Source organism: Taudactylus pleione, unplaced genomic scaffold (assembly GCF_031769625.1).
Source record: "Taudactylus pleione unplaced genomic scaffold, aTauple2 ptg001997l, whole genome shotgun sequence".
NCBI classification, from domain to species: domain Eukaryota; kingdom Metazoa; phylum Chordata; class Amphibia; order Anura; family Myobatrachidae; genus Taudactylus; species Taudactylus pleione.
The window spans coordinates 402,036-429,396 of record NW_028286393.1 but is presented as its reverse complement, the minus strand read 5'-3'; the positions used below and the strand labels follow the sequence as shown (position 1 = coordinate 429,396).

General features: G+C 47.0%; 1 protein-coding gene across 2 annotated transcripts in view; it reads left to right on the top strand.

The window, feature by feature from the left end:
* Window positions 1-27,361, top strand: part of LOC148435779 (uncharacterized) — a 48,473-nt gene that overhangs the window by 9,201 nt on the left and 11,911 nt on the right. The window contains exons 6-39 of one of the 2 annotated variants that reach the window (XM_088465569.1): window positions 880-924; window positions 2,373-2,426; window positions 2,508-2,561; window positions 3,247-3,300; window positions 4,188-4,241; window positions 4,916-4,969; window positions 5,482-5,526; window positions 5,848-5,892; window positions 7,586-7,693; window positions 7,949-8,002; window positions 9,226-9,279; window positions 9,374-9,427; window positions 9,838-9,945; window positions 10,027-10,080; window positions 10,163-10,270; window positions 10,931-10,984; window positions 11,072-11,125; window positions 11,223-11,276; window positions 11,990-12,043; window positions 12,116-12,223; window positions 12,309-12,362; window positions 12,818-12,871; window positions 13,169-13,222; window positions 14,763-14,816; window positions 19,003-19,056; window positions 19,436-19,489; window positions 19,569-19,622; window positions 22,444-22,497; window positions 22,587-22,640; window positions 25,920-25,973; window positions 26,068-26,085; window positions 26,175-26,228; window positions 26,318-26,380; window positions 26,938-27,103. In XM_088465569.1, the coding sequence (XP_088321695.1) occupies window positions 880-924; window positions 2,373-2,426; window positions 2,508-2,561; window positions 3,247-3,300; window positions 4,188-4,241; window positions 4,916-4,969; window positions 5,482-5,526; window positions 5,848-5,892; window positions 7,586-7,693; window positions 7,949-8,002; window positions 9,226-9,279; window positions 9,374-9,427; window positions 9,838-9,945; window positions 10,027-10,080; window positions 10,163-10,270; window positions 10,931-10,984; window positions 11,072-11,125; window positions 11,223-11,276; window positions 11,990-12,043; window positions 12,116-12,223; window positions 12,309-12,362; window positions 12,818-12,871; window positions 13,169-13,222; window positions 14,763-14,816; window positions 19,003-19,056; window positions 19,436-19,489; window positions 19,569-19,622; window positions 22,444-22,497; window positions 22,587-22,640; window positions 25,920-25,973; window positions 26,068-26,085; window positions 26,175-26,228; window positions 26,318-26,380; window positions 26,938-27,103 (2,110 nt within the window). The remainder of the gene's footprint in view (window positions 1-879; window positions 925-2,372; window positions 2,427-2,507; window positions 2,562-3,246; window positions 3,301-4,187; window positions 4,242-4,915; window positions 4,970-5,481; window positions 5,527-5,847; window positions 5,893-7,585; window positions 7,694-7,948; window positions 8,003-9,225; window positions 9,280-9,373; window positions 9,428-9,837; window positions 9,946-10,026; window positions 10,081-10,162; window positions 10,271-10,930; window positions 10,985-11,071; window positions 11,126-11,222; window positions 11,277-11,989; window positions 12,044-12,115; window positions 12,224-12,308; window positions 12,363-12,817; window positions 12,872-13,168; window positions 13,223-14,762; window positions 14,817-19,002; window positions 19,057-19,435; window positions 19,490-19,568; window positions 19,623-22,443; window positions 22,498-22,586; window positions 22,641-25,919; window positions 25,974-26,067; window positions 26,086-26,174; window positions 26,229-26,317; window positions 26,381-26,937; window positions 27,104-27,361) is intronic. The other variant, XM_088465570.1, reaches the window with a different exon arrangement.

Genomic DNA, 27,361 nt, shown 5'->3' with positions numbered 1-27,361 from the left:
ACTACAATCTGCATTACAAATGCGGATTGTAATAAATAGAGCCCAAAGAGAGCTAATAGAGGCATGCCTCTGAGTATGGGGGGCATGCCTGCCTTGAGCACTGATGGACACCTTGGATGTGTAATGTGTCCAGGAAGTGCACTGCAGTGTTTAGAGATTGGGGCTCAGTCAGTAGAAGCAAGAAAAGACACAGTGATGCAGGTAGGAGAATCAATGGACACTGAAGCTTAGTGTAGTGAGGGGAGAGTTACAGTGAGTAGGGGGTGAGACAGGCTCCCAGCACTCAGACCCATCTCCATATGTGCCATTGATCTCACCACACAATTATACCATACTTACCTTCTGTCCTGCAATGTCCAGGAGACTCCTGAATGTTGTTGTGCCCGTACTAACAAGAGAGTGGGCTTCCGCCTCAGACCTCCCTTCTCCTTCTAATGAAGTGAGTGAGATGGAGCCTAGATGACGCCGTTGGTCAGACCCCCCCTTTGCTGCACGAGGATGTGATTGTCATCGCCATGGCCCCACCCACCACTGCGCTATAACGCACTAGTCCCATCCCTCAGTATGCTCCATACTTAACTTCTTACCATCATGCAAAACTGCAAATTGACACAATATTATGCATATTTTGTAAATTTGCTGCGATTGTATTGATACATTAGTTGGGACATTACGTTATTTTAATTCACTCCTCCTTATTATCTATATCCCCTCTTGTCACGTCATGTCTGTTCCCTCGCTTGGGCCGCAATATCGGCTGCATGATACTGTATGGTACAATGTACTATTATCGCAGGAGGCCAGTACTGGCTGTGCTCATCTTAGGGTATATATAGCAATCAGCCTCTAACCATGTCTAATAGCCTCCTCTTTCCTCAGGGGCCCACAGGTGCACCAGGGGTATCTGGGAGCAGAGGAACAATTGTAAGTATTCATATTGGAAATTAGGCAACATTTTCCAACCATAGGCCTTAAATCTTCACACACGATATACGCTGTACCTTATAATTTATTATAGAATTGCCAAACGTAATATTTGCTGTGCAATCGCTATCCATGCTTCTATGTTGTAATCTACCAATCTTTCAACTCTGCAAAAAAATATCTGTTAGCTATGAGACTGTAAGAGAATTATTCTGTATTACAACTACATCCTTACTGCGGGGTGATGCCAGAGAGACTAACTCTTACCAGTTTTATAAAGTTCTCACCCATTAATATACAGATGGGACAAACTGTGAGAAGTATATTTCAGTTATGTTAGGTAAATTATTTAGGTTAGTAACACAGCAGCAGTTGGACATTAATAGCCCGTGTTGGGTTGGACATTAATAGCCCGTGGTGGGTTGGACATAAATAGCCCGTGGTGTGTTGGACATTAATAACCCGTGTTGGGTTGGACATTAATAGCCCGTGGTGGGTTGGACATTAATAGCCCGTGGTGGGTTGGACATAAATAGCCCGTGGTGGGTTGGACATAAATAGCCCGTGGTGGGTTGGACATAAATAGCCCGTGGTGTGTTGGACATTAATAACCCGTGTTGGGTTGGACATTAATAGCCCGTAGTGGGCTGGACATTAATAGTCCGTGGTGGGTTGGACATTAATAGCCTGTGTTGGGTTGGACATTAATAGCCCGTAGTGGGTTGGACATTAATAGCCCGTGGTGTGTTGGACATTAATAACCCGTGTTGGGTTGGACATTAATAGCCCATAGTGGGCTGGACATTAATAGTCCGTGGTGGGTTGGACATAAATAGCCCGTGGTGGGTTGGACATTAATAGCCCGTGGTGGGTTGGACATAAATAGCCCATGGTGGGTTGGACATTAATAGCCCGTGGTGGGTTGGACATAAATAGCCCGTGTTGGGTTGGACATTAATAGCCCGTAGTGGGCTGGACATTAATAGTCCGTGGTGGGTTGGACATTAATAGCCTGTGTTGGGTTGGACATTAATAGCCCGTAGTGGGCTGGACATTAATAGTCCGTGGTGGGTTGGACATTAATAGCCTGTGTTGGGTTGGACATTAATAGCCCGTAGTGGACTGGACATTAATAGCCCGTAGTGGGCTGGACATTAATAGCCCGTAGTGGGTTGGACATTAATAGCCCGTGGTGGGTTGGACATTAATAGCCCGTGGTAGGTTTGCTGTTTTTCTGGTGGCCAGTTATAAATGGCTGATCTTGCTGGTAATTACCAGGTCCCTTTTGCTGCACAGAGCTTTATAGTAAAAAATCGCTCATCACGTGGCTGAGGGGGTTCGCTGGTTGCAACTACCTCCCTGTTGGGGAACATAATCCAAAAAGAGCCACCTCTTCTAGTGTTGCCCTGAGTTATTCTAAGAGGTCTTTGTTCCCATACCGTCCGCAGGGTCTAGCAGGACCACGTGGGGAGACGGGCAGAGATGGACCCCCGGGACCACCCGTGAGTAGACCTCTCTTCTCCCAGGCTTCACACGAGTTGTTATAACAGCGACCACATCATAGTAATTTTATTTTATTCTAGGGTCCTCCCGGTAGACCAGGGATGGATGTAGAGCCTGGACCACAAGGAGAAAGGGTAAGTACAATTACATAAAGGATACAGTACTTGGCTAATTGGACATTGCACTGAAATATATGTATTAATGGAGAAAGTGACCATAAAGTTTTCGCTTGGCCAACAAAGACCAGTAATTCATTATCCACCAGTTTGACTAGAGAGGCTCAAAAATTTTGAACTGGTTCAAAACTCACTGGAATTTTTACCCGTTCAACAAACAAACATATCCGCGGTACAATTGGGTATGGACCCCGAACTGAACTTGCTGGCCCCTCAATCCTTGTTACCGAATAATCGCTGTAAAACGGAGGTTAGGTCATCCGATAGACCCTCACTGGTGATGTGCCGACTCACTCTCTGGGAGTGGTTGATGCTCACTTCAATGAGTGTGGCTTGGCCTCAGTGAGCAGATAGGTACAACCTGGTGTTGCATTTATGTGGGCGAGTTGTCACCAGTACCAGGGGCCGGACAAGAGACAGGGTTGCACTGTGCATACGACTCCTTACCACAATATTGCAGTGTTTCCTCCCCCTGGTATAGAACTATAACCTGGTGATCATTCTTATTTTTGTAATATAGCTTCTTTGTGCAAGAATAAAATGAACTGATCGGTTCTGTTGACCAGAATGATATATTGGCAACTTTCTGTCCTAGATAATAGACATTGAATAAAGAGAATGAGTCAGTTATGTATTCTTACAGGGCTTTACTGGAAAACAAGGACCCGAAGGACCCCAAGGATCTGTGGGCATGTATGTAAGTGTTTACAATGTGATCCGTCATTGCATAGTTTTCTGGGGCAGGTCTATGGTTATCTGGTCATATTGGTTGGGTAAGCCAACAAATCAACCAAAGAAACAGATATCCGAGCTGCTGCAGAACCAATGGTGGCCAAGAGGTGGCAATACAGAGCCAATCCTATATCCATAGTGAGTTTAGACTATTTGAGGGCAGGATTATTATAGATGGTAAACGTAATTGTGTTTTACGTGAACGTAAGGCAGATATAAAGGATATAACATGGAATTATTTGTGTGACCATTTTATAAAACCAGGGTTGGTTACACTTGGTATAGGGTGGTATGGCGACACTGGCCACTAGCACCAGTCTATGCCTGGCTGGGCTGGTCACGCTATAACAGACCCACAGCCTGGCGAACCCTGTCATAATGTGATACGGCCCAGTCTGATCAGCGTGGGATGGAATTCCCTAGGGGAATCGGGAACTGCAAGTCCCAGCAAGTCCTACCATTGCCTGCTTGGTCATGTGGTCATGCCAGAACTGCAAGTAGCAGCCTAGAAGTAGAAACAAAACATAAAGACACAGAATATTAGGTTATTTTAATTGAAATAAATATGAATCTCCCTCTTTCACCTCTCTATTGTCCTTTCACCGGAAGATGGGGCATCATTTAAATAGGGAGCATTTGCAGTGGGTGTGATACTTTAGGTGTGCGTGCCCCGGCTGTACACAGACGCTGGGATAGTAGCCTGCATGTACACATTACCCTGCGTAAGAGAACTGACGTATCACCCATTTATCACTATGCCAGCGGCGTTATAGCTTCAGGAGTGAGAAGATGAGAATTGGGCTAAAGGATTTGTAGAGATGAGATATAAATGCTAATATCCTTCGTCCCTAGGGCTTCCCCGGTCCTTCTGGCGAGAGAGGGCGGACAGGGCACGGTGGTGAGAAGGTATGGCGTCCTCTTCTGACTGTGTCGCCACACACCCGGCAGATAGGACATGTGCAGAAATAATCCAGTAATACTGACATAGATGTTACCTGTGCGATATACAGAGATACCACACACACACACCCCTCCCCCTGGTGCTAGTGACTGAGAGACACAGTAATGGCTGCCGGGATAGACAGGAATTCTCCCCCCTCCCCATACAACTCACCAATATGTGATTTGTGAAAACTGACGCGTTTCGCATGGGAGATCTCCAGCTTTCATATCCCTGTGCATTATACGTCTCTCCCGTGCGTGAACCGCTTGTGTAATAGGCTCGTGGTAATGAGCCCTGTCCCGACTTCCAGGTGCAGTCTAATCACAGTAACAGGCCGCCATTTCCACTGCGTTCCATTATAAATTCAGGGATTACACTGTTTTTTTTGGCACCGCTGACCAGTCAGATAGATCATTTCCTTATTTATAGAAAAATATATATAAATGTGCACCTACCTATAAGTGACGTCCCCTTATCCCACCTCTGCCAGTGAGTATAAATAATCCCGTCCTTGCAAAATTAATTTTCATGTCTCCACTTCAGCAGATTCCCTGGGACTTGTCAGAGATCGTCGCGGTTTCTCTGATGTAATTATTTTATGTGCTCAAGTTAATTTAGTTTCTTTCTACATTATTAGGGGGAGATGGGACCATCCGGGATACCAGGACTGCCCGGAAAAGTTGGCCAAAAGGTATATGCACATCACGTTATCATCCCTTATATAGCACTGTACAATGAGAAGGTGGCCATTCATCTACATCCTGCCCCAGTGGGGGCCACAAGCGGTTCACTCAAACAGACACACTCCAGAAGCCAGCGAGCCTACCGTATACTTCTGCACTGTGGGAGGGAACTATATACCTGGGGAAAACCCATAGGCCGTGCAGTGGTCAGATATACAACTATACAGGCCCTGCGCTGGTGGGCAGCCACGGAAACCGCTGTGCACAACTCACGAGGGAATGCGTGGGCCGAAAAAGATGAAAAACAAAAATGGTTGAAACTCACAAAACAAATGGAAGACTCCAACTATAAAATAAGGAACAATAAGAATGTTAAATGTCTGGATTCCTGATATATATATATATATATATATATACATTATATAGTACAATTAATACAATACTGCATGAGATTTGCTCACTATAATCATGACAGTTAGACGCTTAGAATATATGATGACTTCTATATCTTACTATTTAGGGACCGCCAGGACCTCAGGGGGAGAGAGGGTCTCCCGGATCACAGGTAATAGTAAGAATTAAAATGTGGGTCCAATTTTACATTATATCCCCTAGTAACTGTGCTAAATCATATAACTCCTGTATGTAATCATATATTTTATTATTACACCCTAATCATATGCGCTAGTAACATACTTGTAAATATCTGCAAATATCGGGGTGACTGTTCCTCCAAGTGATTTAGATCCCCCACATTGCACCTCGTTATACTGTCCCAGTAATTGTACTTTTATGTACTTGTCTCTGCACTTATGTGTATACCAGGATTTGTATCTATAGTTCAGGTTGTTAAATCTCCTTACCTATCTCTGTTTGGGATTTTCAGGGTCGTATGGGGGAGTCAGGTGACCAGGGTTTGCCAGGACCACCGGTACGTTCATTACTAACACATACCGAGCCTTCAGTGGCTTCATGTCAAGTGGATCATTGTTACTGCTGGTATATCCATCTAGCGTACTAGATTAGTAGTATCATCAAATTGTGTCCTGAAAATTACAAATTATAAATTATCTCCGCCTTTAAGACATAGCAGTATATTGCTCACCCAGTGACTGACTGGAAATGTTATACAGACTTTGGCATAAATATGGCAACAGGCAGTGAGAAACCTATGAATATTTTCCTGAGTCCGACAATCCAGTAGCCTGTACCCTTTTACACTACAGACCAGTTTCCAGTTTTAGGGTTAATCTCTAAAATGCGCACTGAATGGAGGCCGCTATGATGGGACTGTGGACCTCATTCAGAGTCGGTCGTTGCGGCCGCACGGTCGTAAGGTAAGAGGGGCCGGATATGCAAATGAAGCGCTCGCAAGTTGCGTCGTTAAGATGGGATCGTTAGCTGGACGAGCGAGGGGAGGATGCGGCCGTAAGACTAATAATACGCCCCCTTCTCGTTCGCATTACACGTCATCTCCGGGCATATAAGGATTAATCGAGACCATCTGGAACCATCGGAGCTGCTCGTAGAGCTTAAGGTTGACCATACCCTCTCTTAAGCACTACGATCATGTCAGTGTAATAACCTCCCATGTCACATGTGCCATGACGCTACTTAGTTAATTATGCACTCCCATAAAACGCCGTTTGCATAGTCAGGCACGCCTGCGTTCGGATCTCCACTCCCCCGTTCACAAGCACCTTCCTCTGTTAACACCCACAAACGCCTCATCCTGTCACTCAAACTAACAACCTGGCTGTGTTCAAGGAGAGAGCAATTTCTGATCGTAATAGCTAGTTTGCGCACGCGCATTGCGAATTTTACACATGTGCAGTTTAGCGAACATCGGTGGCGTACGACCGAGCGTCCGCAACGACCGACTCTGAATGAAGTCCTGCGTCCCGTTAATCCGCATTGTGTCACGATTTCATAGTGAACTGATCAATTCACTAGTTTCCTGGCTGCATACTAAGGATATAGCTGCCACCAGCACATAGGCCATTTAATGGTCACTTGTATTTCATTGTAGTTTAATAAATTAATTTAAACAAGTATGAGTTACAGCGCAATTGTAAACACGTCGTATTATATTATATTTATTGTTATTAAGTAATAATCCCCATAGCATGGAAATTATAATTTTTTGATCTGTCGTACAAACACAGCACATATGTTTCTCCTGAATGTTGCGATCTGGCGCTGTGTGGTACTTTCCGCATAACTCCACCCACTTTGTAGTCAAACTTTGTCACCCTCATTACGTCTGACAGGCGCATTAACGCCTAACATATAACAGCTCCCTACATATTTCATTTTGGTAGATTTTTTTTCAGTTATTATTATTTAAATGAAACTTAATTTATTTTAGGAACAGTGCTCCAAACGGTACAAAAAAGACCCCCCTTATAAGGAGAAACCTTAATATCCTTTGTCAGGAAAAGCCAAATACCCCTCGTCAGGAAAAGTGTTATTCTCCAGCGTTCCAGGATAATAGATCCTACACCTGTATGCTATTGGCCGTCGTAATCATGTGTTCAGCAGGAGAATGCGGCTCGCCCCTCGTTACCACTAATGATACAGTCCATGATCATCTATAATTAGCCGAATCCTTCTCCCTTATTTAGGGCCCTCCTGGCAATTCAGGGTCTGATGGGGAACCTGGAAAGATTGGGGACCCAGGGGACCATGGGCCTCCAGGAGAAGAAGGCGCTATCGGTCCTTCAGGATATCCGGTAAGTGTTTTCCCAGTAAATTACTTTACCCACCCATTTCTGATAGTGGAAATCATGTGGTAACATTTTGTGGGCAGCCTCCATCTTTGTTTTGGGCAGTGACGGTCTCTCAGTATTCGCCCAGTATGTTGTCTGCAGTTCTCCACGCCGTCTCTAAAGCTGCCATTTCCATCCCTGTGTGCGGGTGACACGTGCTTTCTAACTCAGAGCGCTGTGATGTTTGTACAGTACGGCTACATTTTGCTTCTGTTTCAGGGCCGAGAGGGACCAGCTGGGGTAGAAGGGCCGCCTGGAGAGGAAGGAGAGAAGGTGAGTAAGCCGGAAACAGCGTCAGATTCCACTGTCATGGAAAGTTAATTAATAGGTTAATAGCCAAGACAAATAGAATTTTTAAAAAATATTGCTGAGACAGCAATTATAGGAATTTGTTGGTACATATATCGCTGCGATCCTTCTTAAAAATGCCTCCCCATGCTTTCCTGAGCTAGTGACACCCAAGTACAGTTATTATCCTCAGACTCCTAAGTTTTCAGCAGTATTCAGCCGGCACACGGTACCTATAACAGGAATGCAGCCCTCTATGTGACAATACTTAAACTGATTTACAAAATGAGTTACCAATTCTAATAATAAATCATAATAAGCCGTGTGTTCCACAAGTGATGAGGTTAATGAGGAGCAAGTTTCCATATTCTATAAGCCCCTCCCCAGAGGAGCTGCATCACCTCCCTTGTGCCCCTTATACGCTCGGTCCCATCCCCAGAGGAGCTACAAATGTTTTGCACACCTAGTCAGCATCACTCTTCTCGTGCCCCTTATGCGCTTGGGGCCTGATTCAGAGCCGGACGCAATTAGCGCTCATTCGTCCAGAAAATAGGGGTGGCTATTCAAATGAACCGTTCGCTCTTTGCGGTCTGTTCACGCCTCCATGTCTGAACGAGCGAACAAATCTTGCGGTCGTTTTTTGGATAACTACGCCCCCTGGCCGTTCGCATCCTACGTCATGTCCGCTATTTATTAGATTAATCGAGTACATCGACCAGCGTATGAGCTGCTCGCTATTCTTGTGGTTGGTTTTTCCTAGCACAATCTTGCGAGCAGTTCTGACTATAAAATAACCCAGTGACGTGGTCAATGACGCTGCTGTATTAATTATGCACACCCATAAAACGCCCGTTTTGACCTCTAAGCACGCCTGCGTACGGATCTCCACTCCCGTTTTCAAGCACCTTCCCCTGTTACCACCCACATACGCCTCCTCCTGTCACTCAAAATAGCAGCCATTCGCTATTTAGCAAACAAACGATTTTCGTCCGCACTGACTGGTTCGCGCATGCGTATTACGCGATCCGTACGCATCCGTATTCCGTACGCATGCGCAGTTGGGCAAACATCGCTCGGAACGAACGAGCGGCCGCTTAAGAGTGGCTCTGAATCAGGCCCTTTGTATCATTGGTCAATTATATCGTACAGAATTGCTAACATGGATTCTATATAAGGGGACAGCAAATGTCACTTTCTTTCCCTGTCAGGGTACCATCGGGATAGTCGGTGACCAGGGAGTCAGTGGACTGGATGGGGAGCAGGTAAACCTACGTTTATGCCAAATCTATCCTCCCTTCCTCCCTTCCCTCACTTTCCCTCTCACTTTCTCTCTCTCTCTCTCTCTCTACACCCTAGGGTGAGCCAGGCACTACAGGGAACGAAGGGCGTGTCGGCAGTAAAGGAGACCAGGTCAGTATGCCGGAAGCGTCAGCAGTGTATGATTAGAAATATAGGCATTAGAAGAATAGTTTGATGGCTGAATGTAAAGTCTATAATATAACTAACTGTTCCCAAAGTGACCTAGAAAGTTCCCTGTTCCATTATATAAATAACCCCGGCTCCCAATTTCCCCCATCTTGATTGATCAGAGATTATTTGTCCATCTTTGTGATCAGTACTGTGTGTTGTGTAACGTTATGCAGGATTACCACAGGGCACACACGTGTGTCACCATTACACTGGCTGTTTGGTGTTATTGTTTTGCATGTACTTATGTTTTTAATGAGAGAGAGAGATATAGATAGAGATTGATAAATAGTATAGTGTTTTAGCCGTAAGACTGACCACACGTGTCCTGTTCCTGGCCATTCTTATTGCAGGGAGATATTGGTGTTCCGGGAACTTCTGGCCCTGTGGGGCCTATTGGTGACCCAGGAGAAAGAGGTCTGCAGGGCCTGTCAGGTCCTCCAGGAGAGCCAGGCAAAGAGGTACAAGTTATTATAGGCCATAACCATAGAGAGGCTACTGCTATTACGTCTCCTGACCAGCTCTTTGCTCTGTGTGTCTAGGGCGACGTGGGGGAAGTGGGAGATATCGGAAATCCTGGTCCTCCGGGAGATAAGGTTAGACCTAAAATCAGTGTTTTTTACGATAAATTACCTCAAAATCTGCATTTTGGGCTATAACTTTTCCGTCTGACACCAGGGAGAGCTGGGACCACGCGGAAGCATCGGGAATCCTGGGCCAGGCGGCATTATGGGAGAACGTGGAGCTCGGGGCCCAAAGGGTGAGAAAGGGCAAGGAGGACTCCAGGTGAGCATCTGAGAGGGCGGCTTCTGTACATAACTTGGACAACGCAGGAGAACTCGTCTGTGAGCAAACGCTAAACAGCTGGTTCCCAGCGTGGGCACAGCCAAGCCCTGGTGGCCACACGGCAGATTTATGGGCGCTCGTTTCTGTTAAAAAAAAAAGAGCGTAACACCAAGAGCGCAGGTTTTGCTGCAATGTCCCGCGACAATCTCCATAATATTGTAATATATTTTATTTGTCAGAATGGGCCTAGATATTCTCTGTGAAGTGCATTCAGTAGGTGCAAAATGGATCCCATTAAAAGTATATGGATTAGGATGCACCCGGCAGCAAAAGTACCTGGGCTATCCATTATTAATCATAACACTGTGCACCTGTCCCTGCAACATGGTTACCAGAGACTGAGACAGATAGGCCACACAAATATGGCTGCATCACACAAAACATAACAAATGTGGACTCTTCATGTAAAACTTGATAATTAAAGCTACCAGGACCTGAGTAGGTCCTTGCTTCAAGTCTAATTAGAGAAGAGCGTGATACAATGTAAAATCTATTATTGTCAATTCTAGGCTCACACACCTCATTCAGACCCCAGCAGGGACATTTGCGGCACGTCCTTCCCGCACGTCTTACGGTGACCAATGTTTTCCATTTTTCCAGGGACAACCTGGTCTGATTGGAGCTGCAGGTACTCACGGTCCCTTCGGAGAAATGGTGTGTTACCAAACAGCACTTACAGGTGTATGTATATAGAATATCTGATTGTGGTGACTGAGTTTCTGTGTATGTGGTTGATTACAGGGGACCTCTGGGGACACCGGAGCTCCAGGTGTTGATGGACCCCCAGGGTTGAAGGTAATTTAGTTGTATGAGTCTTCTCCTGCCCCCGCCGGCTCCCGGCTGAGTGCTATATCTATAACATGCTAGCTGCACAATGTTCCTCTCATTGCAGGGTGACATAGGCCAGCCTGGCGCAATTGGCAATCTCGGCCCGAGAGGGGGATCGGTATGTGTAGAACGTGTTTGCGTGTTGAGCGCACGATATTACATTGCATGTAACTTATTGGCAAATGACCGAGGGCCTGATTCAGCAAGGAACGCACACTAGCAGACGCACGCACCCGTCTGATGCGAGAATACGCTAATAAATGCATACGCACGGAGACCGCAGCACAAGATGTAGACGCCCAGCCCTATATTAATCCGCCCAGTTCCCTTTACACAAAGCCTGATGAGTACGCAAGATAGCGCAAACATCGGTAACATCGAGAACCATCGACCACGTTTGTATTACAGTGGTTGACCAGACCTTGCGCAGGATCTTGGCAACCTCCTATGTGCACGGAGTCTCATCACTGCATGCGGCACAGCAGTGACTAATTTATGCACGCCCCTATAACGGCGTCCCAACACACAGGCACGCCTGCGTACGCCCGACCACCCCCCCCGTCACCACCCACAAACAGCACTTCCTGTCAATCAATATCGGAAGGCGTTTGCGTGCACGGTGCTTGTAGTCTGCATACGCTTACCGGACCGCACTGGCTAGTTCATGCACGTGCTGTGCGATGCATGCGCAGTACAAAACCATCGGCCAAGTGCGTGCGTCCTCTCCTTTGCGTTGCTTGCTGAATCAGGCCCCGTGTTCAGAATTGTGCAATACTGAAGGTCTCAGCGGAAATCCTGTGATCTAAGTCAGCAATTGCTTTCTGTTATCAGGGTCCACAGGGTGCAAAAGGAGAAAAGGGGGAGCAAGGCCACAGTGGAGCCCTGGTAAGTGGGGTACAGGGATGAGGCGATTGAGCGAGTGCGTGGTCTTCTCTAATTCTCTGTGATGTCCTGCAGGGCCCAATCGGTCCACCAGGTAGTAAAGGTTCCCAAGGGCTGCCAGGCCTGACGGGCCCCGAAGGCCACAAGGGCATCACAGGCAGTGAGGGAGTTCAGGGGATGCAGGTATGAGCCCGTTCCATGTCCTACATGAGTGGGTGTTAGTAATGTCATAGGGTGACAATCACAGATCATATACTCCTCTGTACAGGGGCCAGCCGGGCCTGCCGGTGAGACTGGACCAGCGGGGACTCCTGGGAGAGAGGTAAGGACGTGGCGCTGCTCTCCTCCGTCTGGCATCTCTGCCTTTAAACGTGCGCTAAAAACAACGGTTCCCTGAATCCTGCCACACATATTACTAACTCTCCAAATATTCCAGCCGATGGCCCGGTTCCCCACACCGACCCAGTGTCCCCGTATTGCCCTTTTAGAATGTAAGCTCTTGCGAGCAGGGCACTCTCTGTTCATGTCGTGTTATGCCTTCTGCGGGTGGTAATTATGTATCAATGTCAATGTATTTACTGTCTTTATCTCTCTATGTTGTCCGCTGTATACCCATGTAATCCTGCGTGTTATTGTCTATGCGCAGCGCTGCAAAACCCTTGTGGCGCCTTAGAAGTAATAATAATAATAAAAATATTATCAGCAATCTTACAAATAAAAAACATTTCTTACTTCAACTGTATTCACAGACCACCTATTATTATTTATCATTATTAGGGGGCACCAGGTGAAAGAGGACAACCCGGGACCTCCGGAGCCCCAGGGAAAGTGGTAGGTATAAGACATGTTGCATCATAAATTAAGAAAGGCTGAATGTGATCAGGGGCGGAACAGAACATCGAAACGTAGGTTATGGTCTGTAAATAAAGCCCCAGCCTCCCAGGCCCCAAGCTCTCAACAAAGCTGGGGCCTGTCTAGCGGTTGGGGCGTACGTGACATTGCTGAGCCCTATTCACCTCCAGTCCCCGTAGCGCCCTTTACCCCCCGTGGTGTTAGTTCCGCCACTGACCTGATGCTTTATCGGCTGTGACTGTAGGGGATAATTCTATTTCTGTATCTGTCCCCCAGGGGCCCATCGGGAATCCAGGACCGGAGGGACGATCGGGGCAGAAGGGAGAGAAGGTGCGGAGCGATCTCAGACTTGTGATGCTCGTGTATACATTGTACAGTAGTGTTGTGTCTCTCCTCTTACCCCTCCTATACGTGGCCATTCTCTTAGAGGCCTCCCCACCTCTGTCCGGACTCTCCTGCCCTGTAGACCGGGTAATTTTTTTTTCCTTGGTGGGATAACGCAAGGGTGGCCCAATTATATCACCATTGTCTATATCATGGGTGTAATGCAGAGATGGTGACTGCGATGAGCTGCCCCATAACACCCATGAAGGATAATAATCCTGTCAATTAATATGTCCTTGTGGGGAAATCTATATGGTCCAGCCAGATACTCTGACTGTGCATCTGTAAGAGCATTACAGGCCTAGGGGTAATTGCACCCTCATCAACCCTCACCTGCCAGCTGCATTGTCCCAATCTTCCTGCATTTATACCCTACATCAGTACTGGATTCAGGGGTCCCTGGCAAAGTGAAGGACTCACTCAAATGTTTACTCAGCTGCATCATGACATCGCGTGCTGCACTGCCAGGCCACAACATCATGGAGGCTCTGACTTCCGGGCCACAAGATCATGGAGGCTCTGACTTCCGGGCCACAATATCATGGAGGCTCTGACTTCCGGACCACAAGATCATGGAGGCTCTGACTTCCGGGCCACCAGATCATGGAGGCTCTGTGATGGAGCCCAGAGCCAGGAGCTCGGACCTAAAGGCAAGGCTGGGGAACTTTGCTGATAGCTTTCCCTAACGTCAGGCAGCCACGGGCCCCCAGAGCTTAACATTTGTGGGTGGCAGAGCCGGGACATCCTGGACAACCAGTAGTTACGACCCTGCTCTTCATCTAACTTTGGTAACTTACCTCTGTCTCATTTCTTTTTGACCTACCTGTGAGAAGCTCTGGCCTTATGTACTGCTGATCTCAGTGACTTTCTGCATCACCACAGTCCACCTTTAATAAGCCCTACAGGTGCCCATAAACTGTAATATCGCTACTGATCCAGAGCCAACCAATTATTAACCAGATCAGATCAGATCAGAAAATGTTTTGGTATTGCTGGAAGACCCCGGTTGTAAAAAGACGCTATAGCCTCATGTGTGTGGATATCTCCCCACCTCACAAGCCGGCCTCCATGTGATCTGGATGGGACATGACTAGAGCATGGAATGGCTAGATTGCCTTGGCCACTAATTCTTAGGGTCTGGGGCTGGGCAGAGTGGCAGAGTGGGAAGGAGTATTGCCAACATTCCTTGTCACTATCCAGCTTTTCCTGCCAACCCTACCGTGCCTCTGTGCATGTAGCTCTCACCACTGCCCCTGTGCATGTAGCTCTCACCTCTGCCCCATGCATGTAGCTCTTACCTCCATTTATGCAAATAATCAGATAATAAATTCTTCTATCTAAACCGGTGCTGGGAAACAACCTAAAATATTTAACATAATTACAATTTTTTTTGCTAAGTCTTTAGAGCAAGTATTTGTGTCTCACCGTGATGCGATCAGCGCACATGTATGTATCACGTGTTATCCTATGGTTTCTTCTCTTGCAGGGTGACCGAGGGAAAGATGGCCGTCCTGGATCTCATGGGGCGCATGGCAGGAAGGTATCTGAGCTTTAGATGCATGCCAGGGAGCTGGGCGGAGATAGACTTGTTAGAACGTGGGCCCTCAACCACATGCGTGTGCAGAGCAAAAAGCTACTTTAGCGTGTTTGTTGTGGCATGACCTCTGCTATTTGCCCTTTGCACCTGCTTATGCTAGTGCAGCTTATACCTTATATAAATGAAAATTGAGATGGCGGCTCTGTGGGTGTGCGCCGAATTTGGCCTGACATTGGGCGGGTTGCAGCTGGCCACCGGCATAACTGTATAAACTCTCTTGTGCACCTAAAGCAGTACATAGAAACAAAATGGCGGCTGTGTGAGCCTCATGGAATTGAGCAATAGGGGAGAGGGTTGGATAACTCTACAGCCATGGCCAAAAGTTTTGAGACTGATACAAGTATTGGTTTTCACAAAGTTCGCTTCATAGTTTTTAGACCTTTTTGTCAGATGTTACTATGGTATACTGAGGTAACGTTACAGCATTACATAAGTGTCAGATGTTACTATTAGGGATGTGCGCCGGACCATTTTTGCCGGATTTGGATTTGGTTCTAATTCGTCGTCCGGCTTTGGATTTGGATTTGGATTTGCCAAACTGCGGTGATTGGCTTTGGATTTGGATTTGGATTTTTTTACAAAAATTTACAAAAAAAGCTAAAATCACATAAATTGGTCTTTTTTTTCTTCCTAGAGTATTATTAACCTCAATAACATTAATTTCCAGTCAATTTAGACCATATCACAGCTTATAATATTGTTTTCAACATTATTGGCCAAAGGTTGCAGTGAGCTGACTGGTTACTAAGCGACAAAGCAGCGGCACAACGACACAGACACCACAGTATAAAGCACATCTATGACACAGTGCCACACAGCAGTGGCAGAAATGAAAAGTAGTGCACCCACCCAGTGGGGTACGGCCAGCAGAGTCACAGTACTTGTTTACAAAGTGGGCTACGGCCCTAGGGGTCACAGTGCACAATCTTATTAGCATTACACCGCACATAGGGCCTGATTCACATTACACCATAAAGTAGTGTCTCTTATTTATGTTACGACACACAGTAGTGCCCCTTTTACACAATGCCCACAGTAGTGACCCTTTTACACAATGCCCACAGTAGCGGTGTCCCTTACACAATGTCCCCCAGCAGTGGTGCCCCCTATGCAGTCCCCTTAGTAGTAGGGTCCACTATGCAGTGCCCCCAGTAGAATGCCCCCCAGTAGTATGCCCCCCATTAGCAGGCCCCCCCAGTAGCATGCCCCCCATTAGCATGCCACCCAGTAGTATGCCCCCCCAGTAGTATGGCCCCCCCAGTAGTATGGCCCCCCCAGTAGTAGGCTGCCCCAGTAGCAGGCCCCCCCCAGTAGTAGGCTGCCCCAGTAGTAGCCCCCCTGTAGTATGGGCCCCCCCTGTAGTATGCCCCCCCCCTGTAGTAGGCTGCCCCAGTAGCAGCCCCCCCCCAGTAGTAGTAAGCCCCCCCAGTAGTATGGCCCCCCCAGTAGCAGACCCCCCCAGTAGTATAGCCCCTCTGTAGTATGGCCCCCCCAGTAGTATAGCCCCCCCAGTAGCAGACCCCCCCCAGTAGTGCAGACCCCCCCCAGTAGTATAGCCCCCCCCAGTAGCAGGCCCCTCTGTAGTATGGCCCCCCCAGTAGTATAGCCCCCCCAGTAGCAGACCCCCCCCAGTAGTGCAGATCCCCCCCAGTAGTATGGCCCCCCCAGTAGCAGACCCCCCCCAGTAGTATAGCCCCCCCCAGTAGCAGGCCCCTCTGTAGTATGCCCCCCCCAGTAGTATAGCCCCCCCCAGTAGCAGACCCCCCCAGTAGTGCAGACCCCCCCCAGTAGTATAGCCCCCCCCAGTAGCAGGCCCCTCTGTAGTATGGCCCCCCCAGTAGTATAGCCCCCCCAGTAGCAGACCCCCCCAGTAGTATAGCCCCTCTGTAGTATGGCCCCCCCAGTAGTATAGCCCCCCCAGTAGCAGACCCCCCCCAGTAGTGCAGACCCCCCCCAGTAGTATAGCCCCCCCCAGTAGCAGGCCCCTCTGTAGTATGGCCCCCCCAGTAGTATAGCCCCCCCAGTAGCAGACCCCCCCCAGTAGTGCAGATCCCCCCCAGTAGTATGGCCCCCCCAGTAGCAGACCCCCCCCAGTAGTATAGCCCCCCCCAGTAGCAGGCCCCTCTGTAGTATGCCCCCCCAGTAGTATAGCCCCCCCCAGTAGCAGACCCCCCCAGTAGTGCAGACCCCCCCCAGTAGTATAGCCCCCCCCAGTAGCAGGCCCCTCTGTAGTATGGCCCCCCCAGTAGTATAGCCCCCCCAGTAGCAGACCCCCCCAGTAGTGCAGACCCCCCCCCAGTAGTGCCCCTGGCCCTTGCACAAATAAAAAAAAAAAAAAAAAAACTTACCTGTATCCCCGCTCCCGCGCCGTCCGCTCTGTCACACGCTGAGGAGGGAGCCGGAAGACGGAGCTCATGTGTGAGCTCCAGCCGGCTCCCTCTGTGCAGTAGCCAATGAGAGTCTGTGTGACTCTCATTGGCTGCTGTAACAAACACACAGCTGCCGCTGGCGGCTGTGTGTCTGTGTCTGTGTAGGGCAGAGCGCTATCACTGTGCTCTGCCCTACACGCGAGGAGACCTGATGTCGGATTCTCTAGTGAGAATCCGACATCAGGCGGCCGCCGTTCGGCCCCGAACGGGGATCCGAGTCAGGCGGTGAACACCCGAACAGGGTTCTGGTGGACTCGGATCCCCAATGTTCGGAGCGGTTCGGATTCCACAGAATCCGAACCGCTCATCTCTAGTTACTATGGTATACTGAAGTAACATTACAGCATTACATAAGTGTCAGATGTTACTATGGTATACTGAGGTAACATTACAGCATGACATAAGTGTCAGATGTTACTATGGTATACTGAAGTAACATTACAGCATGACATAAGTGTCAGATGTTACTATGGTATACTGAGGTAACATTACAGCATGACATAAGTGTCAGATGTTACTATGGTATACTGAGGTAACATTACAGCATTACATAAGTGTCAGATGTTACTATGGTATACTGAGGTAACATTACAGCATTACATAAGTGTCAGATGTTACTATGGTATACTGAGGTAACATTACAGCATGACATAAGTGTCAGATGTTACTATGGTATACTGAGGTAACATTACAGCATTACATAAGTGTCAGATGTTACTATGGTATACTGAGGTAACATTACAGCATTACATAAGTGTCAGATGTTACTATGGTATACTGAGGTAACATTACAGCATTACATAAGAGTCAGATGTTACTATGGTATACTGAGGTAACATTACATAAGTGTCAGATGTTACTATGGTATACTGAGGTAACATTACAGCATGACATAAGTGTCAGATGTTACTATGGTATACTGAAGTAACATTACAGCATGACATAAGTGTCAGATGTTACTATGGTATACTGAAGTAACATTACAGCATTACATAAGTGTCAGATGTTACTATGGTATACTGAGGTAACATTACAGCATTACATAAGTGTCAGATGTTACTATGGTATACTGAGGTAACATTACAGCATTACATAAGTGTCAGATGTTACTATGGTATACTGAGGTAACATTACAGCATTACATAAGTGTCAGATGTTACTATGGTATACTGAGGTAACATTGCAGCATTACATAAGTGTCAGATGTTACTATGGTATACTGAGATAACATTACAGCATTACATAAGAGTCAGATGTTACTATGGTATACTGTGGTAACATTACAGCATTACATAAGTGTCAGATGTTACTATGGTATACTGAGGTAACATTACAGCATTACATAAGTGTCAGATGTTACTATGGTATACTGAAGTAACATTACAGCATTACATAAGTGTCAGATGTTACTATGGTATACTGAGGTAACATTACAGCATTACATAAGTGTCAAAGGCATTTTTTGGCCATGGCTGTACAGCTGCATTTACCCTGTAAGAGACCACAGAGCAGTTTCAGAGCTCAGGCTGGATCTTTATGCCTATTCGGAGGACTGAGTTTTAAATGCTGGGATCACAACGTATGCCAGGTCTAATGCCGGCAGCTAAGCTTTGTAATGAACGACACGCTGTCACTTTGCCCCCACTCTGTTTGCTTCATTATATAAAGATGAAATTGACATTTTGCTTTACTGCTTCCAGGGGAAAAGGGGAAAAGCAGGTCCAAGACCACCGCGTGGACCACACGGCCCCAAGGTACGAAAAGCAAGTCCTAGAAAAACTCCCTGGAGCCCACCCACAAGTCAGCCATTTTGTTGTCTGAACCGGTATTCCTGACAATACGACCCACTAATTCCCTATGAACCAGCGACATCACTGAGGTGTGAGAGGGAATACAGCCCATCCATTCACCAGGGACTAGTGGCACCATTGTGGCTCCTCAGTGCTCAGCCATGTTGCTGCTGCTTAGTGGGAATTGATAAGATGAATTCTCATGAATGTTGGTTCAGCCCACAAAATGGCTGCCTCACCACATGGAGGCATCAGGTATGATATAATGATATAATGAGCTACATTAGTCATCTAGTGTAGAAATAGTTTATTACGATGTGATTTACTTGGGCATCTATTGCAGGGGACGAAAGGAAGACAGGGTCCAGATGGGCCGCCGGGGCCAAGAGGACCATATGTGAGTATTGAGAGGCTGAACATAATCAACTGAACGTTGGTGCTTCACAGTCCTCAGCTACCTCTTTGTGTCTCCTCAGGGTATTCCAGGGCTCAGGGGGCAGAAAGGGGAGCCAGGGACCAAAGGGCTGAAGGTAAGCGTCTAAAGCTAAAGTCTGGGAGAAACACAGAAGTCTATTTACTAAGCAGTGTTAGGAGACAGAGTGAAAAGTGATAAGAAAGTGATAAGGTGCCAGCCAATCAGCTCCCAACTGTCATCTCACAGGCTGTGTTTGAAAAATTACAGTTGGGAGCTGATTGGCTGGTACCTTATCACTTTCTTATCACTTTTCACTCTGTCTCCTAACACTGCTTAGTAAATAGACCTCATAGTCTCTTTTAGAGCACAAATCTACAGTCTTCCTATCATTCTGGAGCATTGCACACACTGGGCCTGAATCGGATGCAGCGGTGATGACGGACGCGGTAAAATGTTGTTTTCTCCTATGTGCATGAATCTGAGTCACATACGCATGCCTGACGATTTTGGACGTATAGGGGGTAAATTTACTAAAGTGAGAGTTTTTAGAAGTGAGTTTTAGAAGAGATGTTGCCCATAGCAACCAATCAGATTCTAGCTATTATCTTCATGAAGGTGCTAGTTAAATGTTAAGTAGAATCTGATTGGTTGCTATGGGCAACATCTCTTCTAAAGCTCACTTCTGAAAACTCCCACTTTAGTAAATTTACCCCATAGAGTAGCAACACAGATTTGGACGCACGGTATAAGAATTGTGAGGCGCGTTTCTGGGTGATTACAGGAAGATAATGGGGGTTGGCTTAAAAACACGAAGATGCTGCATCTTACGGGAGTGTTGCGGACGTGCCGCTGACATTGTTTACATACAGGGGTGCGCCGCTGACATTGGTTACATACAGGGGCGCGCCGCTGACATTGGTTACATACAGGTGCGCGCCGCTGACATTGGTTACATACAGGGGCGCACCGCTGACATTGGTTACATACAGGGGCGTGCCGCTGACATTGGTTACATACAGGGGCGCGCTGCTGACATTGGTTACATACAGGGGCGCACGGCTGACATTGGTTACATACAGGGGCGCGCCGCTGACATTGGTTACATACAGGGGCGCGCCGCTGACATTGGTTACATACAGGGGCGTGCCGCTGACATTGGTTACATACAGGGGCGCGCCGCTGACATTGGTTACATACAGGGGCGCGCCGCTGACATTGGTTACATACAGGGGCGTGTCGCTGACATTGGTTACATACAGGGGCGCGCCGCTGACATTGGTTACATACAGGGGCGTGCCGCTGACATTGGTTACATACAGGGACGTGCCGCTGACATTGGTTACATACAGGGGCGTGCCGCTGACATTGGTTACATACAGGGACGTGCCGCTGACATTGGTTACATACAGGGGCGTGCCGCTGACATTGGTTACATACAGGGGCGTGCCGCTGACATTGGTTACATACAGGGGCGTGCCGCTGACATTGGTTACATACAGGGGCGTGCCGCTGACATTGGTTACATACAGGGACGTGCCGCTGACATTGGTTACATACAGGGGCGTGCCGCTGACATTGGTTACATACAAGGACGTGCCGCTGACATTGGTTACATACAGGGGCGTGCCGCTGATATTGGTTACATACAGGGCCGTGCCGCTGACATTGGTTACATACAGGGCCGTGCCGCTGACATTGGTTACATACAGGGGCGTGCCGCTGACATTGGTTACATACAGGGACGCGCCGCTGACATTGGTTACATACAGGGGCGCGCCGCTGACATTGGTTACATACAGGGACGCGCCGCTGACATTGGTTACATACAGGGGCGCGCCGCTGACATTGGTTACATACAGGGGCGTGCCGCTGACATTGGTTACATACAGGGACGTGCCGCTGACATTGGGTACATACAGGGACGTGCCGCTGACATTGGTTACATACAGGGGCGTGCCGCTGACATTGGTTACATACAGGGACGTGCCGCTGACATTGGTTACATACAGGGGCGTGCCGCTGACATTGGTTACATACAGGGGCGTGCCGCTGACATTGGTTACATACAGGGACGTGCCGCTGACATTGGTTACATACAGGGGCGTGCCGCTGACATTGGTTACATACAGGGACGTGCCGCTGACATTGGTTACATACAGGGGCGTGCCGCTGACATTGGTTACATACAGGGACGTGCCGCTGACATTGGTTACATACAGGGGCGTGCCGCTGACATTGGTTACATACAGGGCCGTGCCGCTGACATTGGTTACATACAGGGGCGTGCCGCTGACATTGGTTACATACAGGGGCGTGCCGCTGACATTGGTTACATACAGGGGCGTGCCGCTGACATTGGTTACATACAGGGGCGTGCCGCTGACATTGGTTACATACAGGGACGTGCCGCTGACATTGGTTACATACAGAGGCGTGCTGCCACTCACACAGGCCGTACTCAGAGAATCTGCACTCAGCACGGGGCAGGTGCGCGCTACGATGGTGGCAAAGGATGGCGGCATCTAAAGACGAACCAAGGGGGATTTCAGCATCTAAGGACGCTAACCGTGCGCTGCTCAATCCTTGCACATTTGGACAAACGGATGTACACCAGGGGAGGGCTTTGTAGCTGCATTGGCATAAAGACGCAGATGCCACTGCGGCAAAAGTTGCAAGGACAGCCCAGTCTGCGTCCGACTCTGAACCAAGACCAGTATGTGTCAGTATACAGTAGGGTTATTGTGTACTGATTAAATTGCCCCAGGTAATGTTCCTGTGGTGGGGAAATTGGGGTGTGAGCTCCATGGTGACAGGGACTGGTAGGAATGAATAAACATCCGTTGTTCAGGAGTGTGTAATATTACAGTGCTAGATAAGTAACGGCCCAGGCCATCCGTTCTGCTGACTGAGAGCGTGACCTGTCCACTTATCCGCAGGGTGAACTGGGCATGGACGGGCCATTTGGACCACAAGGAGGATACGGACTGAAGGTTAGAAGATTATATCGCCGAACACACGGGAATCCTCCAGCTTTCTTCTTTACCAAGATCTCATTATTTCATTTTTTTTTATGTTCTAGGGAAATCAAGGTCCTACAGGGGACACCGGACCTCCAGGAGAAAATGGGGACGAGGTACAAAGCTTTCTCATTTGTATAAAGGAGGTGCAATGAATGGTAATATGGTCATGGAACTAGTAATAATAATGCGATCTTTAAAGCACTGTTATGAATATTGTGTTACGTTATGGATGAGATAGAGCATGTGTGAATGCTGCGTTTACATCATCTGTATTAAGGCCGAGAAACTCAATTAAAAGAGTTTGTAAAGACAAACTGTGATACATTCTTTACATTGGGCCCTAACAATAACTCTGAGCTCTCCCTGATTCCTATTCGGCTCAGAGCCATAGAGCCTTGTGCATCCTGTACTGTAGTATGACAGACAAATTGTGTGATGAGGGTCCTCTCTATCTGCGTCTGGGGTAGCAGAGAGGAGCTCGGACCTGTAGAGGAACCCCTGAGATAGCACTGTACTCCAATAGCCCAGCATGGCTTCCGAGCTGTAGGACCGCATTGCGCTCGTTCCTGGGGTGGCTTCCTGACCGGTCTCCTTCCTTGTGTGCTGGAGGAAGTTCACCCAGGACTGAGCGTAGCTAAATTAATGTTCTCTTGTGGGCGAACGGGGTGTTGGATAATGCACAAGGCACTATGGACAAAACAACGTACACTAATAGGTCCAGGAAATGGGTCCATCTAATGCTATGACATACCCAGTAAGGTAAATGCTTTATCAATGTACACTAATAGGGCCAGGCGATGGGTCCATCTAATGCTATAACATACCCAATAAGGTAAATGCTTTATCAGCGTACAGTAATAGGGCCAGGCGATGGGTCCATCTAATGCTATAACATACCCACTAAGGTAAATGCTTTATCAATGTACACTAATAGGGCCAAGCGATGGGTCCATCTAATGCTATAACATACCCAATAAGGTAAATGCTTTATCAATGTACACTAATAGGGCCAGGCGATGGGTCCATCTAATGCTATAACATACCCAATAAGGTAAATGCTTTATCAATGTACACTAATAGGGCCAGGCGATGGGTCCATCTAATGCTATAACATATCCAATAAGGTAAATGCTTTATCAATGTACACTAATAGGGCCAGGCGATGGGTCCATCTAATGCTATAACATACCCAATAAGGTATATGCTTTATCAATGTATACTAATAGGGCCAGGCGATGGGTCCATCTAATGCTATAACATACCCAATAAGGTAAATGCTTTATCAATGTACACTAATATGGCCAGGCGATGGGTCCATCTAATGCTATAACATATCCAATAAGGTAAATGCTTTATCAGCGTACACTAATAGGGCCAGGCGATGGGTCCATCTAATGCTATAACATACCCAATAAGGTAAATGCTTTATCAATGTACACTAATAGGGCCAGGCGATGGGTCCATCTAATGCTATAACATATCCAATAAGGTAAATGCTTTATCAATGTACACTAATAGGGCCAGGCGATGGGTCCATCTAATGCTATAACGTACCCAATAAGGTAACTGCTTTATCAATGTACACTAATAGGGCCAGGCGATGGGTCCATCTAATGCTATAACATACCCAATAAGGTAAATGCTTTATCAGCGTACAGTAATAGGGCCAGGCGATGGGTCCATCTAATGCTATAACATACCCACTAAGGTAAATGCTTTATCAATGTACACTAATAGGGCCAAGCGATGGGTCCATCTAATGCTATAACATACCCAATAAGGTAAATGCTTTATCAATGTACACTAATAGGGCCAGGCGATGGGTCCATCTAATGCTATAACATACCCAATAAGGTAAATGCTTTATCAATGTACACTAATAGGGCCAGGCGATGGGTCCATCTAATGCTATAACATATCCAATAAGGTAAATGCTTTATCAATGTACACTAATAGGGCCAGGCGATGGGTCCATCTAATGCTATAACATACCCAATAAGGTAAATGCTTTATCAATGTACACTAATATGGCCAGGCGATTGGTCCATCTAATGCTATAACATACCCAATAAGGTAAATGCTTTATCAATGTACACTAATAGGGCCAGGCGATGGGTCCATCTAATGCTATAACATATCCAATAAGGTAAATGCTTTATCAATGTACACTAATAGGGCCAGGCGATGGGTCCATCTAATGCTATAACATACCCAATAAGGTATATGCTTTATCAATGTATACTAATAGGGCCAGGCGATGGGTCCATCTAATGCTATAACATACCCAATAAGGTAAATGCTTTATCAATGTACACTAATATGGCCAGGCGATGGGTCCATCTAATGCTATAACATATCCAATAAGGTAAATGCTTTATCAGCGTACACTAATAGGGCCAGGCGATGGGTCCATCTAATGCTATAACATACCCATTAAGGTAAATGCTTTATCAATGTACACTAATAGGGCCAGGCGATGGGTCCATCTAATGCTATAACATATCCAATAAGGTAAATGCTTTATCAATGTACACTAATAGGGCCAGGCGATGGGTCCATCTAATGCTATAACGTACCCAATAAGGTAAATGCTTTATCAATGTACACTAATAGGTTCAGGCGATGGGTCCATCTAATGCTATAACGTACCCAATAAGGTAAATGCTTTATCAATGTACACTAATAGGGCCAGGCGATGGGTCCATCTAATACTATAACATACCCAATAAGGTAAATGCTTTATCAATGTACACTAATAGGGCCAGGCGATGGGTCCATCTAATGCTATAACATACCCAATAAGGTAAATGCTTTATCAGCGTACACTAATAGGGCCAGGCGATGGCTCCATCTAATGCTATAACATACCCAATAAGGTAAATGCTTTATCAATGTACACTAATAGGGCCAGGCGATGGGTCCATCTAATGCTATAACGTATCCAATAAGGTAAATGCTTTATCAATGTACACTAATAGGGCCAGGCGATGGCTCCACCTAATGCTATAATGTACCCAATAAGGTAAATGCTTTATCAATGTACACTAATAGGGCCAGGCGATGGGTCCATCTAATGCTATAACATACCCAATAAGGTAAATGCTTTATCAATGTACACTAATAGGGCCAGGCGATGGGTCCGTCTAATGCTATAACATATCCAATAAGGTAAATGCTTTATCAATGTACACTAATAGGGCCAGGCGATGGGTCCATCTAATGTTATAACGTACCCAATAAGGTAAATGCTTTATCAATGTACACTAATAGGGCCAGGCGATGGGTCCATCTAATGCTATAACATACCCAATAAGGTAAATGCTTTATCAACTGAATGAAAGAAAACATTAATGATTTATTGAACATATTTCTAAACCAGTGTTTCCCACTAGGGCGTCATTGGGCCTCCTGGACCTCAGGGTTTACCAGGCCCTCAAGGATCCCTGGTAAGTGCTAACAACATGAAGGACACCTGGACACTGATGCATGCTGGGTATAGTCTATTGCTTATTCCTATCTCTTCTCTCGTTTTATTATCAGGGCCCAGAAGGGCTGCAGGTGAGCATCCAGTGTATCTACAGCACTTGTTTAGTTACATTATGTCATGCGTGATCTGTTCCTTATTGTATGTTTACCTGTATATACAGGGACCGAAAGGATTCCAGGGACCGGAGGGACCACAGGGCCCACCTGGACCTCCAGTAAGCATTAGATGCCCACAGCCCAAACTTGGCCCCTTCTAATTCTACTGTTTGCTTATACAAGCATCTGTTTTGTTTCTATTTTATAGGGACCACCTGGTGCACCAGGACCCCCAGGAACATCTCCCAGCATAAGGGCCCAGAGTTTAAGGGTAGGTTCTGAGGAGGATTCGGCTGTCGTTTGGGAGCAGTGACGGGGAGCGTTCCAGGAAACAGAGGCGCTGGTCCTGTTTTCTGGGTGTGCTGAAGCCAGTGGGTATGTTCCCAGATGCAGTCTCACTGGCCCCGGCAGCATGGTTTTACCGTACATTCCGAGTAACCTTAGGGTGACTCAGATGTCCGAAGGCCGCCCGATATGGACGCAGAGGATCCAGTGCTGTGTTTGTAACCTGTTGTATTACCAGGGTGCATTTAATGTAAGGATTACATTATATGACTACGGCAGTGGTTCCCAAACTCGGCCCTCAAGGTACCCTAACAGTCCATGTTTTAAGGCTCTCCATGGTTGAGCACCGATGGTTAAATCATATTGACGGAGATACATATTAAGTCACCTGTGTTCAAGCAAGGTTGTCCTTAAAATCTGGACTGCTAGGGTGCCTTGAGTTTGGGAACCTCTGGACTGTGGTATTGCCAGAACTGTTGGAAACATTGTAGCCAAGTATCCTCTACTGTGAAACATGTTCAACCCTCTTCCATGGTCTCACAGCGCCCGTTCCCTCATGCCGGGCCCTGGAATGACAGCACCCCGTGGGATCTGATTCACATCCTGGAAGAGGACTTCAGACTTTTGGTTTCCCCGCCAAATGGGACGAAGGAGAACCCAGCCAGCACGTGCAAAGAGCTGCAGCTCGTCCACCCTGAGCTGAAGGACGGTGGGTTCTGTATAAAGACCGGGGGGAGGGAGGGAATGCTACCTGGATTTATTTTACTTTGTGCTGTTTCCAGAACAGTGTGAATTTATCAACCAGTAGGTGGCGCCGACAAGCACTTCAGCATATTCCTCCCTTAAGTAATACTAAATGTGCATACACACACAGCGATTTTTTGAACGATTATCGTTAACGATATCGTTTATTGTTCAATCGTTGAAAAAATCGTTCACTTTCTAAGTTAAAACGATGAACGATTAT